Here is a 14,479-nt window from a genome sequence, read left to right as displayed (position 1 = left end):
AGGAAGTTCAAATTAGTCGCATGTGGCACAAACAGAAACAATGTGTTCTCTCATTGCATAAAATAGACTAAGCTTCTAGAACAGAGTAAATATAATCAATAGCCAATGCTATGGCTGTTGATCCTTAACAATGTGAATTTACTTTTAGGCTATGCAGGAGTTTGGAACCATGTGTACAGAGAGAGACACAGAAATTGTAAAAGGAGTGCTTCCATACTGGCCAAGAATTTTCTGCAAAATTTCACTTGTAAGTAGTTAAGACTTTACCAGCTTATTTCTGTTACATATTTTTTGGTTGAAGTCATGGGGACTATCCTATTTATATGTTATTTTTGGTGAGGGTTATGAAATGTTATGCCAGTATTGTTATGCAGATTGGATCATGTTGGGTTGTATAAAGTATACAGGGAGTCTGTGTTTTCAAAAATTAGGTCAGAATCATGCAGATGCTTTCCAGTCATAATAAATTTTGGCAATTTAATTTCTTTGTATATTTGCTGCAGAAGAATGAGAATGAATTGTTTAATTGTTCAAGGCCTAGCATTGATCTATCTTGCAGAGAATTGTTCTTATCTCATAGGGAGAAGGGACAAAGGAAACATTAATCAATTATTTCACATAGTTATTGATTTTAGTTTAGCTCTGCATAGCCGAACTCTTATTCATTGGTCATCATAGCATATCTAGAAATGTCTGTGTTTGTTTTTATGGGCTAGATCTATTTTAAACTGTATTATACTTCCAATAGGATCATGACCGCAGGGTTCGAGAGGCCACACAGCAAGCTTTTGAAAAACTTATCCTTAAAGTGAAGAAACACTTGGCTCCTTATTTAAAAAGCTTAATGGGCTATTGGTTAATGGCCCAGTGTGATGCTTATGCACCCGCTGCATCTGCAGCAAAAGATGCCTTTGAAGCCGCCTTCCCTCCCAGCAAGCAGCCTGAAGCCATAGCGTTTTGTAAGGACGAAGTTATAAGTGTAAGTTATGGGAACTGTTCTGCATCTATTTTTTTTCTTGAGTATTTAAGGGATATAAGGCATATTACAATGACAGCTCTTTCACGTGGCATTGTGAGGGAATAAGTATGTGAAATATTTTCAGTGGAAGATTGTCTTTTTAAAATAGTGTTGAACACAATTGCTGATTTTGCATTTTTAGTATGATTAACATGTTGGGTTGGATCTTTCTAAATTATTTAAATTTTCCATCTTTAATTTATAAATCGTAATTTAGCATATCAAAATTTTAGATATATGCTTTATAGTATATAATCTAAAACAAAATCCACAAATTAAGTCTAAACTTATTTTTGGCCCGTATTTCCATATATGCAGATCTACTTCACTCTTTTGTTCTCTGGTATTCCTTTGTATGGATGTACAGCAGTTTATTTATCTTTTTAAAATATAGATTTGGGATTTTCCCCCAATTTTGTTTACTTTTTATTTATTTTTTTTATTATTACAATCACTGCTTTAGTGAACATTCTTGAATAGATCTCTTCATACCCTGTTGGGGGAGGGGAGTGACAGTCACCATATGTTGGGTCAAAGGATAAGAACATTTAAAATTTTTATACATATTGATAAATTGCCCTTCCAAAGGCCTTACAATTCTATACTCCCATTAACAGATAATGAAATTTTCTTCAACACTTGGTCAACACTTTTACCAGACTGATATCAGCCATAACTTTTGTGGCTTTCAGCTTTATTTGTATCTAATACTGTCTTCCTCATTTCTTCCTTCTTTTTTGCTATTCCTAATATATGGACTGGAAAAACCAGATGACCAAGCTTCTTAGTGTTATATGAAGAAATAAAAGTAGATGGACTGTGAGTGAGGGGGGAATTGAGGATTTAAAAAACTTGATGCTTGCATTCATTCCCTGGTTTAGTACTCCTGTGTTTCCATAGCACCCTGTGTATAATCCTATTTAAACATCCTCCCTCTGCCTGCCCCTCCTTTCCCCCCTCCCTCTTGTCAGTCAGTCAACCTTGCTGCGGTTTCCCTTTATATTTACAAGTCCAGATCTTCTATCTGGGACTATAGGGATCTTCATGATCTGACCTCTTCACCCAGCCCCTCTCCCACACCCCCACACTTACGCATTCCAGGTCCCCATTTAGGTTCTAGGTTTTGCCATTCTTCATGTCTCAGGTGTACCAAGCTTGGTCTAAGGAGAGGATTTGTAGCTTTAATCATATTCTCAAACAGTGAAATGTCATGAGTTTGGACACTAAGAGTTTTAGAAAATGGATTTTGAGATGACTAGTTTGGCTGTTGACAGTTTTGTTGGTTTGGATTTTTTTGTTCTTGGCTTTGTTATGGATGGATTACTGGTCATTGCACATGTAGATTATTTCCTCCATGGTGTTTTCCCCTTAGTTTTCTATGTCACAGTTCATTATAGATACTGTGTTGGAACTTTTCCAAGTACAAAATCAGTTTATTAGAGAGGAGTTAGGTAAATGCAGATCAACATACCAGAATTATTGACAGTATATTATACTTGTCTATAAGTACTTGGGCTCTGGGTCATACCGTTGAGTTGCAGTCCCACTCTTCCATTAGTTAGGTGTGTGACCTTGGCAGTTTCCGTGCCTCCATTTCCTCATCTATTAAAGTGGGAATGATAAAGTACTCAATAAAATACGTCATTGAGTAGTTATGAGGGTTAATTTAATTAATGCATGACATGTGCTCAAAGCAATATCTGGCATGTGGAAAAGTTCAATAAATGTTAGTTTTTGCTGGAAATGTCGATAGTAGAATATTGGGCTCCCGAGTACCATACCCAGAAGTAGGCAGACTTACCCAACATTTCAAGTGGAATCTTAGATGTTCTGTGATGGAGCAGAACATAGTGTGTGTTCTCTGTGAGAAGGGAAGTGCTCAAAAAGAGGGGAGAGCAAAGCAAAGCCTCTTTCTTTCCCAAAATTACTGATCGGATATTCCATCCGCTTCTGCTGGATGCAAGAGGAATGGAGAAGCGAGAGGCCAGGAGTATTTAGGGGGAAATTCCTCCTGATGGCAACTGGAGGTGTTTCAAAGAAGCACCCTATCCTTCTAACCCTAACAGCAGCCAACCTTGGCGATTGATAGGGAAAAAAAAGTAGGTAAAGTTCAAACTGTTTAGTTTTGCTATTTAATTTTGCTACTTTTGTGGAAAAGAGGTAAAAACTTTTAGGTAAGATGACGTTTACGCTCTGTCTGATCACCATTGACAATTCAATAAAACCTCAAGGCTATGGGATTTCTCCCTCTCTGTAGGTGCTGCAGGATCATCTTATAAAAGAAACACCCGATACACTCAGTGACCCACAGTAAGTTGTATCTCTGTAACTCATGTTAAGGATTTGTTTCACTCATAGGTAATAAGATGATAATTTCCATGTGACATTTCTGAAAAGGGGATTCTACAATCCTTTTGTAGTTCATAAGTGTGATGATTGGGTGTTCATGCTTGCCTGTGAGATGTGCCTCCCACAAACCTTGTTACGACATCGGCATATTACCCATCTGATGTAAAAAAACAAATAAGTAAAATAAAAAATAAATAAAAAGGGGATTCTAAATGTGGAAATGAAAATATTTTATATGGGCTACATGCCTGCTGCTGTTTTATCTGCTTCCACTTGCAAGCTGTCTTGCTATTTTAAATTGAATTATCTGGGAGCTATAAAACGTATTTGGTTCTTTTACAAGTAGAAGTGCCAGATACATAGTTTGGCTTATTCTCAATCCTTATACATATTTATTTTCTTTTCGCATTAAGAGCTGTTCCAGAGGAAGAGAGAGAAGCTAAATTCTTTCGGGTTGTGACTTGTTCCTTATTGGCGTTAAAGAAATTGCTTTGCCTCTTGCCTGATAATGAGATTGATTCTCTGGAGGAGAAATTTAAGTCTCTTTTATCACAGAATAAATTTTGGAAGTATGGAAAACACAGTATACCTCAGGTATCTTTATCTTTTTTATCTTAAGACATTTCTGTAATTCCTTTTTTCCCCTAACCTTGTTAGTTATGTTTATTGTTTATGTTTAAAACTCTACAACTACATCTTTGCCATAGGACTGAGTTGCCTCTCTTACCAGAATGTTACTGTATTTTCACTTTTTTATTTCGTTATTTGGACTTCAGAGTTAGAGTTGGATTATCATACTCCATTCATGGCACCTTAAAATTGCTAATGTGTGCAAGGCTTTTCTCATTTAATGTATTTATTTTTTCCCTTTTGTCTCTTATCTCCCCCTCCATTCTTCACCTCTACTATGTACCTATTCTAAATGTCCTAATGCATATCCTTTTGTATGTATAGTCGATCCTTGTTACTCATGATAATTATGTTCCCTAGAGTCCCCACAAACACTGAATTAGTGAATATTGAAGCATTGCTATCAGGAGAGGGAAAATACAGGCTTAGGTTCCTGCAAGTGTTCGGTCATAGAATTTTTTGTCACTTGGTTAATACATAACCTTGTTTTGGGGAGCTGTTTAAAGATACTTTTTAAAATATACGAGGTCAGACAATTAAGTTCGCAAACTCATCCTAGAAAAAGTGCTACATACCTCATTGCTGAATATCACTATGGTCACCTTTGAAGTACTCTTCCTTGGGAAGCTATGCACCAACGCCAGTGCCTAGTCCACCCTTCAAAGCAATTGTGGAACTCTTTTACTGGAATGGCCATCAGAGCTGTCATCGAATTAAACTTGATGTCCTGAATGTCATCAAAATGTCTTCCTTTCAATATTTCCTTTATCTTTGGGTAAAGAAAGTAGTCATTAGGGACCAGATCAGGTGAGTAGGGAGGGTGTTCCAATACAGTTATTTGTTTACTGTCTAAAAACTCCCTCACAGACAGTGCCGTGTGAGCTGGTGCATTGTCATGATGTAAGAGCCATGAATTGCTGGTGAAAAGTTAAGGTCATCTAACTTTTTCACGAAGCCTTTTCAGCACTTCCAAATAGTAAACTTGGTTCACTGTTTGTCCAGTTGGTACAAACTCATAATGAATAATCCCTCTGATATCAAAAAAGGTCAACAATATCGTTGCAACAAGTTCTCAAACTTAATTGTCCGACTTCGTATATTGTTGATTCATTAACATTGATTGAACTCATGGACAATAACCACTAGAACTCATGTCTGAATGAAGCTTACCTAACATGTATTTTCTCTGTTAGGCATGTCACAGCTTTCTGGCTTTTAATTCACAATAAGTGGTATTGTGTTATATTTCATTTCATTTATTGCTTTTTTTTAGTACTTTTTTTTTAATCTACTAAAATACTTTAAATCCGTCATGTTCCTATATGTACGCCTGGTCCATGGCGTCTAACTGGTGTGTAGTGTTCAGAAGTTTGCATCCCTCCCATTTTACCAGCTCTTTCCCCCAGTGAGCGACACGCCGATTGCCTGCCACTCCTGACCTCACAATTAATGAAGCGATGAACATCATCTTTCATGTATTCTCAGATCCGTGAGAATTTCTTTTTCTATTCTCTCAATTTCTGAATTGCTGAGTCAAAGAGTATATGCATACATACCTAATTTTCTGAAGTAGTGCCAGATTGCCCGCCTGAATGGCTGTTATTCTACACTCAGCCCTCAGTGCGGTGAATCCTGTATAGCCTTCTGTTCTAGCCAGGACCAGGCATCGTTCAGCTTCCCAATTTTTGTCAGTCTAATAGGTGTTCAATTGACCTCTCTTTTTAATATGAGTTACTCTGCTAAGTGACTTTTAGCATCTCTTTATAAGCTTTTTAGATTTTTGTGTTTCTTCTGTAATCTGCTTGTTCATATCTTTCTTTGTTTTCTATTAGAGTTCTTTTTTTAAAGATTTTATTGGGGAATTGGGGGAGGGGAACAGTGCTGGGGAATCGGGAAGGGGAACAGACAAGTCGCTGTCCTTGTGTTCTTCAGTCTAGTTGTGGAGGACGTCGCTTCACTGGCCCATGTTGATAGTATCATTGTGCTCTTCCCGGGTGAGGCAGATCGGTCACTGGCCACCTGACAGCCGCTCACAGCGGCTCTTGGCAGCTCACACCGGCTGCCAGCCGCTTGCTCTGGCTGCTGGCCACTCACGGTAGCCCATAGCAACGCACTGCAGCAGGGGCTGCAGCCTACGCCGTCGCCGGCGACTCATGGCAGCCCAACTCCAGGTCGAGCTGTTGTTCACCATCTTAGCTGTAAAAGGCAGTGTCACTGGCTCTCATATATGGGATCCGAACCGGGGCCTGCTGCTCAGAGCTGGCGTCCCAAGCCAGCTCTTAACCAACGCGCCACTCGGCCGGCCACTAGAGTTCTCTTTTATTTTACTAGAGTTTCTTGTATATTCTAAATATTAGTCCTTTTGTTTTTAGACATTTCAAATAATCTCCCATTCTGTTACCATTCATGTGTCCTCTGTTACAAAGAAATCTTCACTTTGATGTAATCAAAGCCACTGATTTTGCCTTATGAGGCCTTTCCCGCTTTTAAGCCACAAAGATATTCTTACATTTTTAATAGTTATATCTTTTTTAACAGTTATATCTTTTTGTATAGTTTTAGCTTTCTCATGAAGCCTTTAATCCATCAATAATCCACCTTTTTTATGGTGCTAACTAGAGATCTAGTTACATTTCTTTCATGTAGAGTAAGCCACTTTTCCTAACATACCTGTAAACCCTTCATTCTTTCCCTATGTATCTGTGCTGCCGTTTCGCATATTAAGTTCCCATGTGTTCATAAGTTTTTCTTTAAACTGTCTTGTCATCCATTGGTCTTTGTTTTTTCTTATGCCAGTGCTACTGTTAATATGACATGGTATTTCCTAGTAACTGCTCAGGTGGGTCTCTTTTTTTAGTCACCATCTTTAAGATTGATGAAATTGTTTTAGAATTTTATTCTTCCATATAAATTTCAGTAAATTTATTGAATTCCTCAAAAATTTCTAACTGGAATTTCGATTGAGGTTGCACTGAATGTTTTGGGGAATCTTGCTGTCCTTCTGTTATTGAACCCGATGTTATGATGAACCTGTCCTATCAATTTATTCAGGTATTTAAAAAATATCCTAGAATATTTTTTAAACCAACTTCATTGAGGTATAATTTACACATATTAAAACGTAGCCATTTTAAGCATGCAGTTTGGTAAGTTTGACATATATGTACATTCATCTTCATGCATATACCCACATAACCACTCCAATCAAGATGTATAAGATTTTTTTTTCACCCAAAAGTGGATTCCTTGTGACCTTGCTAGTCATTCTCCCCCTTATCTTGGGCAACTGTCGATCTGCATTCTGTCACTACAGATTAGATTTGTCTGTTCTAGGTTCTCATTGAAATGGAGCTGTGTATTATTCTATGTCTGGCGTCTTTTGCTCGGCATAATATTTTTAAGATTCCTTCATTGTTGTTACTTGTATCAGTAGTCCATTCCTTGTTATTGCTTAGTTTCATATTGGCTTTGTATGGACATGTTTTCGTTTTCCTTGGGTAGGGAGAGGAGTTGATGGATAGTAAGCATGTGTTAAATTTACAGGAAGCTGCCAAAATGTTTTCCAAAGTGGTTGCACTGATTTATACTCTCATTAGAAATGTGTGAGATTTTTAGTTGCTCCATATCTTTTTTTTTTTTTTTTAAAGATTTTTATTGGGGAATTGGGGGGATGGGAACAGTGCTGGGGAATTGGGGGAAGGGGAACAGACCAGTGTCACTGGCCCTCATATGTGGGATCTGAACCGGGGCCCTCTGGCATCCCAAGCGAGTTCTTAACCATCGCGCCACTCGGCCGGCCCTAGTTGCTCCATATCTTCACTTAGATATTGTCAGTCATTTTAAGTCACCCTCATGGGTGTGGAATCAGAGATTGGCAAACTACAGCTCATGGGTCAAAATCTAGCACACCTGTCTCTATAAATTGTTTTTTTTTTTTTTGTATTGTGTGTGGCTGCTTTTGTGCTAAGAAAGCAGAGCTAAGTAGTTGCAACAGAGACCATATGATATGGCTTGGAAAGCCTAAAATATATTTATTCTTTCTCTTTTTAAAGAAAATGTTTACTGACCTCTGATATAGAAATTTTTCATTGTGGTTTTCATTTTTGCATTTCCTTGATGGCAAATGATGTTGAACATCTTCTAATGTGCTTATTAGCCATTTATAGATCTTCTTTCTAGAGGTGTCTATTCAGACCTTTTGCTCATTTTTAATTTAATATTGTATTTTTTATTAAATCTCTACATGGATTTTTGTATTTTCTATTTCTTTGATGAAAGTTCCTATCATTTTAAAGATTTTTTTTTCTTTTTTTTTTTTCTTTTTTTTTAGAGCAGTGTTAGGTTCACAGCAAAATTAAGGAAAGGTACAAAGATTCCCCATATACCTTCTGCCCTTGCCCCCATGTGGATAGATTCCCCCATTATCAAAATTCCTTCACCAGAGTAGTACATTTGTTACAACTGTTGACCCTACATTGACACATCATTATCATCCAGAGTCCATAATTTACATTAAGGTTCACATTTTATAGATTGGGACAAATGTATCTGTTTCCTATTTTTTTTCATTCATTGTTGTTATATTTTCCTTAACATAATATAGTTATAATAGCTGCTTTAAAATCCAATAATAACATCTGGGTCTTTTTTTTTTTAGCTGAGCCATCCTGCCACCTGGTGGCAGCTCATCTTGGGCGAGGAATCGAACTGGCGACCCCGAGCAAACTCATACTCTTGAGCAAGCTCTTAACCAACTGAGCCACTGGGCCGTCCCCTCTTTTTGCCTATTTTTAAATTGGGGTTTTGATTTTTATATTTTGAGTTGTGAATGTGCTTTATTTATTCTGGATACAAGTATTTTGTCAGATAAAGTATCATGAATGTTTATTTTTTCCAGTCTATAGCTTGCCTTTTCCTTTTTGTTAATGGTTTTTCTAGAGTAGGTGTTTTAATTTTGATAAAGTCCAATTAATCATTTTTTTTTCTGTTTAATTTTTTTGTTGTTATTAGTTTCAGGTGTACAAAACAATGTAATAGTTAGACATTTACACCCTTCACAAAGTGATAACCCCCCTCCCCCAATCTACTATCCCTCTGACATCATATATAGTTGTTACAGTTCCATTGACTCTATTCCCTATGCTGTTCATTTTTTCTCTTTTATAGTTCCTGCTTTTGATGTCTTCTTAATCTAAGAAATCTTTGCCTACCTTAAAGTTGCAAAGTATGTCTATATTTTACTCTAAAAGTTTTATAGGTTAGGTTCATTTAGAGTTAATTTTTGTGTATGGCATTAAGGTGAGAGTCAAGTAAATTTTTTTTTTTTTTTTAAATATAGGTGTCCATTTGTTGCGAGACTATCCTGTCTTTATTCTGGCACCTTTGTGAAAATTCAGTTGACCATCTATGTGGGATTTTAATTTTGGACTTTTTATTCTGTTCCATTTATCCCTGCAGCAGTGCTACAGTCTCGATTATTGTTGTTTTATAATAAGTCTTGAAACTCTCCAACTTTGTTCTTTTTAAAAATTGTTAGGGCTATTTTAGGTACTTTGCATCCTAGAATAACATTGTGTAATGTGTTCCATACTGAACATATTTTTATGGTTTTTGTCACTGTGAAGTGGGTTTTCTTTTTTGATTACATTTTCTACTTTGTTTCTACTTTTTTATTGAAATACTGTGCTTTTGTGTGTTAATTTTAAATCCACCAAGTCTTCCAAACTCCTGTTAGTTTTAATAGTTGGTCTTTCGATTTTGATGTTTTTGAACATTTTTTCATAGCCTGTTATTTTCCTACAATTATAATTAGTTATATTTATATAATTTATATATTAGTTATATATTATATATTAGTTATGTAATTAATTTACATATTAGTTATAATTATAAAAAGATAGTTATTTGGGTTACTTTCCAGTTTTTTTTTCCCGCTTGTCTCTTTATGTTAATTAGGTCATCTAGTACCATGTTGGGGCTGGCCGAGTGGCTCAGTTGATTAAGAGCTCCCTCAAGAGTGCAAGCTCTGAGCAACAGGGTCGCCGGTTCGATTCCTGGTCCGAGCTGAGCTGCTGCTGAGCTGCCAACAGGTGGCCGGATGGCTCAGCTAAAAAAAAAAAAAAAAATACTATGTTGAGTAGAAGAGGTGATGATAGCAGGCGTCATTTTCTTGTTCCTGACTTAAATGGAAATAGTTGTAGACTCTCAATGTTAAATATGATGGTGGTTGTATTTCATAAGGTTCAAGATTTCCTTTTTAGTCTTCGTTTGCTGAGTATTTCTATTGTAAGTGAATGCTAAAATGTTCTAAGTTGCTTTTTTTGTTGTTTTATATAATCATGATTTTCTAGCCTAGCATTTAAGAGATACACTTAGTCCTACTGTATGTTTATCTTTTTAAATATTCCACTGCCTTTTATTTGGTAATATTTTATATAGAATTTGAAGGATTAAAATGTTTTGTGGGGTTAAATATATGTATTGTCTATTCATTTTAGTCCCAGAGACATTGTTATACTTTTTTTTAATTTTAACATTGTTATACTCTTAACCTTCATTTACAATTACCTACATATTTGTTGCTTTGTATGCACTTTATTCCTTTCATCATCTCTTACCTTCCATCTGGGATCATTTACCTTCTGTATAGAGTGCATCCATTGGATTTCTGTTTATGCTGGTTTGTTGGTGATAAAGACTTTTTTCTCTATCAGAAGGTGTTTTTATTTGACTCTCATTCATGAAAACTACTTTTACTAGGTACAGGTTTAAACATTGGCAGTTATTTTTGTGTTGAAGATATTATTCCACTGTATTCTGATTCACATTGTTTCTGTCAAAGTCAGCCATCAGTCTTAGTGTCCTTTTTTTGAAGGTAGTTTGTTTTTTTCCTCTGGCTACTTTTAAGGTCTCTCTCCCTCTCTCTCTCTCCCTGTCTCTCCCACTCTCTCCCTCTCTCGCCCTCTCTCTCTCTCTCTCTCTCTCTCTCTCTCTCTCTCTCTCTCTCTCTCTCGCTCGCGCGCTCTCTCTTTCTCTTTCTCTTTCTGTCTGTCTCCCTCTCTCCCTCTCTTTCTCTGTCTCCCTCTCTCTCCAGCACTTGCATCCTTGCACCATCTGTTTTGGTGTAGCCTTATTTTTATGTATCCTGCTTGGGATTTGTTGGACTTTTTGAATCTGTATTTCATTGGTTGTACAAAATGCTCAGTTTTATCTCTTTAGATATTTCCTTTGCCTTATTCTCTCTTTTCTCTCCCTTTGGGATTCTGATTACATATATGTTAATCTTCTCACTCTGTTTGTCTATGTCTCTTATGCTCTACTTGGTGTTATTTCATCTTTTTGTCTTTTCATGCTACTTGGTGGATAATTTTTTTGCTCTATCTTCAGTTCACCAGTTTTTCTGTTTGTAGTTAATCTGCTTTTAAACAATGAATTGAGCTCTTATTTTTAGGTTAGGAATTACGCTTCCTTCTTTTTCAGATCTGCTGTGCTTTTTTTTGGATCCTTTTCCCTTCAAATTTCTTTAAACTTTTGTTAGATATAATAAGCATTGTTGATATGGAGTTTGTAATCGATAATTCTAAGATTTAAAGTCTCAGATTTCTGTGTTATCTTTGGTTGCTGCCAAATGGTGGCTCACGGTATCTTATTTCCTGTTCGGCTGTATTTAGCTTTGTTTTGGCTAGTATTAATATATTCATCGGAATAATTAGGGCCCCAGAATGAAGGGTCCTGCCACGAGAGAGGATTTGTATTTGCTTCAGCCAAAGAAATACAAAGTTGAATTCTTTCTGCCTTCATGTTTGGCTTGCTAATTCCTAATGTCTTTTTAGCCATTTGATACTCATAAGAAGATTTTAAAAAGTATTTTTGTAGTCCTGTTAGTTTATTAAAGGGAGGATTAGTATGAATAACTTATCTGCCATTACCATAAATTAAAGCTTATCGTAATTTTACTAGGCTTTAATTCAGCTTTTCATTTTTTCTTTAGATCCGCTCAGCCTATTTTGAATTAATTTCCTCTTTGTGCCAGCGCATTCCGCGTTTGATGAAAGATGAAGCGCCAAAAGTGAGCTCATCTGTTCTACTTAGCATTGATGACAGTGACCCCGTTGTGTGCCCAGCTCTCTGGGAAGCTGTGCTTTATACACTGACAACTATTGAGGTATGTGCGAGCAGTGCGTTAGTACACCCGGGAAGACTTGTTAGTTGTCTTTTAGAAACCTTAGAGGTTGTGTGAGAAGGAGCCCATTGCATTATAATATCTAAAATTTACTGGAAAAAATGTTTTCTTATAAATAAAATACTTAATCCAAAACTTGGTATAAATTTCAAACTGACTATAACACAGCATAGAGTTTTCATTTTACTTTTAGTTTAGCCAGTTATCCCTTAAACCTTATGTGTCCCATTGAAGTAAGCATATCTGAATCTTATATTTACGATTCAGCAGTCTTTTAGAAAGCAGCTTTTATAGAACTATTTATAGCTACATAATTATTTCTGATGAATATTACCCTGGAAGCATGTTGGATACATGATTACTATATGTAATAAATTTTGTATAATTTCAGAGTTTTAGTTTTCAATGATGGTGCAAGATGTTAGCCTTGTTAGGTTGACTAACATGATTTGTATTTCCGAGGCCTTTATGTCTTCTCTCTTAATTGGGGGAAAGTATGTTTATGATCTCTAATTATTTTTATAATATTTTCTTTGGTTAGGACTGTTGGCATCACGTAAATGCAAAAAAAAGTGTGTTTCCCAAGCTGTCAGCTGTGGTTCGTGAAGGTGGTCGGGGTCTGGCTACTGTCATATATCCTTATCTGCTGCCGTTTATCAGTAAACTCCCTCCGTCCATCACAGCTCCAAAGTTGGACTTCTTCAAAAATTTCCTCACCTCTCTAGTTACAGGGTAAGGAATTTAAATTCTTGATCTTAAAAGCAAAAGAGATTTTTCTTGTTTTCACAAATCAGTAGAATGACATACACATTATTGTCTTTCTTATTTAAATATCCCCACATTGTTTTTCTGTTTATTAAACACTTAAAAGTTTTCAGAGAATTAAACTGAAATTTTTTTCCTTGGGTACTTTCAAGGCTTCAGTGCCTGGTATACAGCAGAAAAGTGAGTTAAATATGGTAAAGGTCCTTAGATGGCAATAGGCCATTTTTCATATGAGCCTTTTTTTTGTATGTTGATAAGCACAAGTGCAGAAAATGAACCAGTGAAGTTTTTAAAACTTCTACAAACTTATATAATAGATGTTTAAAGTCATACTTAAAAAAATTATTTCAATGTATTTGTTGACCTTAATAAAAGATACCCAGTTTTTTTAATGATTTCAAAGCATTTTTTCACACTTTTTTATTTGATTAAATCCTCTCTTTTAAATTTGTAGGTGAATTGGTTCATGAATAGAAAATAAATATCTGTTATCTTTTGTTTTGACACATTTTTGAAAATCTGCTTTTATTTCAATTCTTCAAGTTCATATTGTAATCAGGCTGTATTTTGGTTGTTTATTCTTAGTTTTTAGTTTAAGAATTTTATTTTTAATCTTATCCTTTTAGTGTGATGTCTTTTCCATCTCTTTATTTTGGTCTTTCTGAGTTGTTTATATTCTTTTTCATGAAAGAGTAAGCCACAGTTATTTATTATTTCTTAGGCTATCAACAGAAAGAATCAAAACCAGCTTCTCAGAGTGCTCAGCAGTAGTATCTGCTTTTTTTGAATGCTTGCGTTTTATAATGCAACAGAATTTAGGTGAGGAAGAAATTGAAGAGATGCTCATCAATGATCAGGTATTTATAATGTAAAAGTCATCAGTGCCTTTCCACACTGACTATAATCAAGCTCATTGCGGCTTGCCGCCATTTAAATTAATTAGTCTTCCTTTTAAAGATTTTCATGGTTCCTAGTATAATACCATAATGCCCGTGTACTAGTCTTTCTTAGATGTATAATCCCTGATTGTTTTAGAGAGTTGAAATGCAAGACAGAATTTAGAAGATGCTATTTGTGATCTTTTATATTAACTTTAAATCATGTAATAATTATCTTATTACGTACTTCTAAAATACTCAAGTGTGTGTATCCTTTTTGAACAGTTGTACATGGCTTTTAGATCCAATAATGAGAGTAGGTTCTAGAATATGGTTCCTATGGTAGAAAATTAATTAATGACATTATATAAGCCCAGATCCCATTTGATGTCTACGATAGTTAACTTCTCTTTGTAATTTAAGAAAAGAGTTTCTGAATTGTGGGTCCTATATACCTTTCATATTGGCTTAGAAAAAAAGGGGAAAAAAAAACCTGAATAAGTTCAGAAGATGCAGAGAAAACTATATTGTTTGTCAATGACCAATAATCTTGGTCAATTTAGTCATAAAAGAAGTAATTCAGGGGGAATACAATGAAATCATTAAGCTCTTTGTATGATATGAAAATGATTTTCAAGTTAACTTTTTTCAGAGTTG

The 14,479-nt window shown here is 35.6% G+C and overlaps 1 protein-coding gene across 1 annotated transcript in view; it reads left to right on the top strand.

The window, feature by feature from the left end:
* Positions 1-14,479, top strand: part of LTN1 (listerin E3 ubiquitin protein ligase 1) — a 52,710-nt gene that overhangs the window by 5,335 nt on the left and 32,896 nt on the right. The window contains exons 3-9 of the mRNA XM_019654975.1: positions 149-247; positions 749-979; positions 3,276-3,328; positions 3,781-3,961; positions 11,988-12,161; positions 12,721-12,911; positions 13,666-13,801. Of these exons, the coding sequence (XP_019510520.1) occupies positions 149-247; positions 749-979; positions 3,276-3,328; positions 3,781-3,961; positions 11,988-12,161; positions 12,721-12,911; positions 13,666-13,801 (1,065 nt within the window). The remainder of the gene's footprint in view (positions 1-148; positions 248-748; positions 980-3,275; positions 3,329-3,780; positions 3,962-11,987; positions 12,162-12,720; positions 12,912-13,665; positions 13,802-14,479) is intronic.

Source organism: Hipposideros armiger, unplaced genomic scaffold, assembly GCF_001890085.2.
Source record: "Hipposideros armiger isolate ML-2016 unplaced genomic scaffold, ASM189008v1 scaffold_233, whole genome shotgun sequence".
Classification (NCBI taxonomy): Eukaryota; Metazoa; Chordata; class Mammalia; order Chiroptera; family Hipposideridae; genus Hipposideros; species Hipposideros armiger.
The sequence above is the reverse complement of the archived record's forward strand: the minus strand, read 5'-3'. Positions and strand labels throughout refer to the sequence as shown.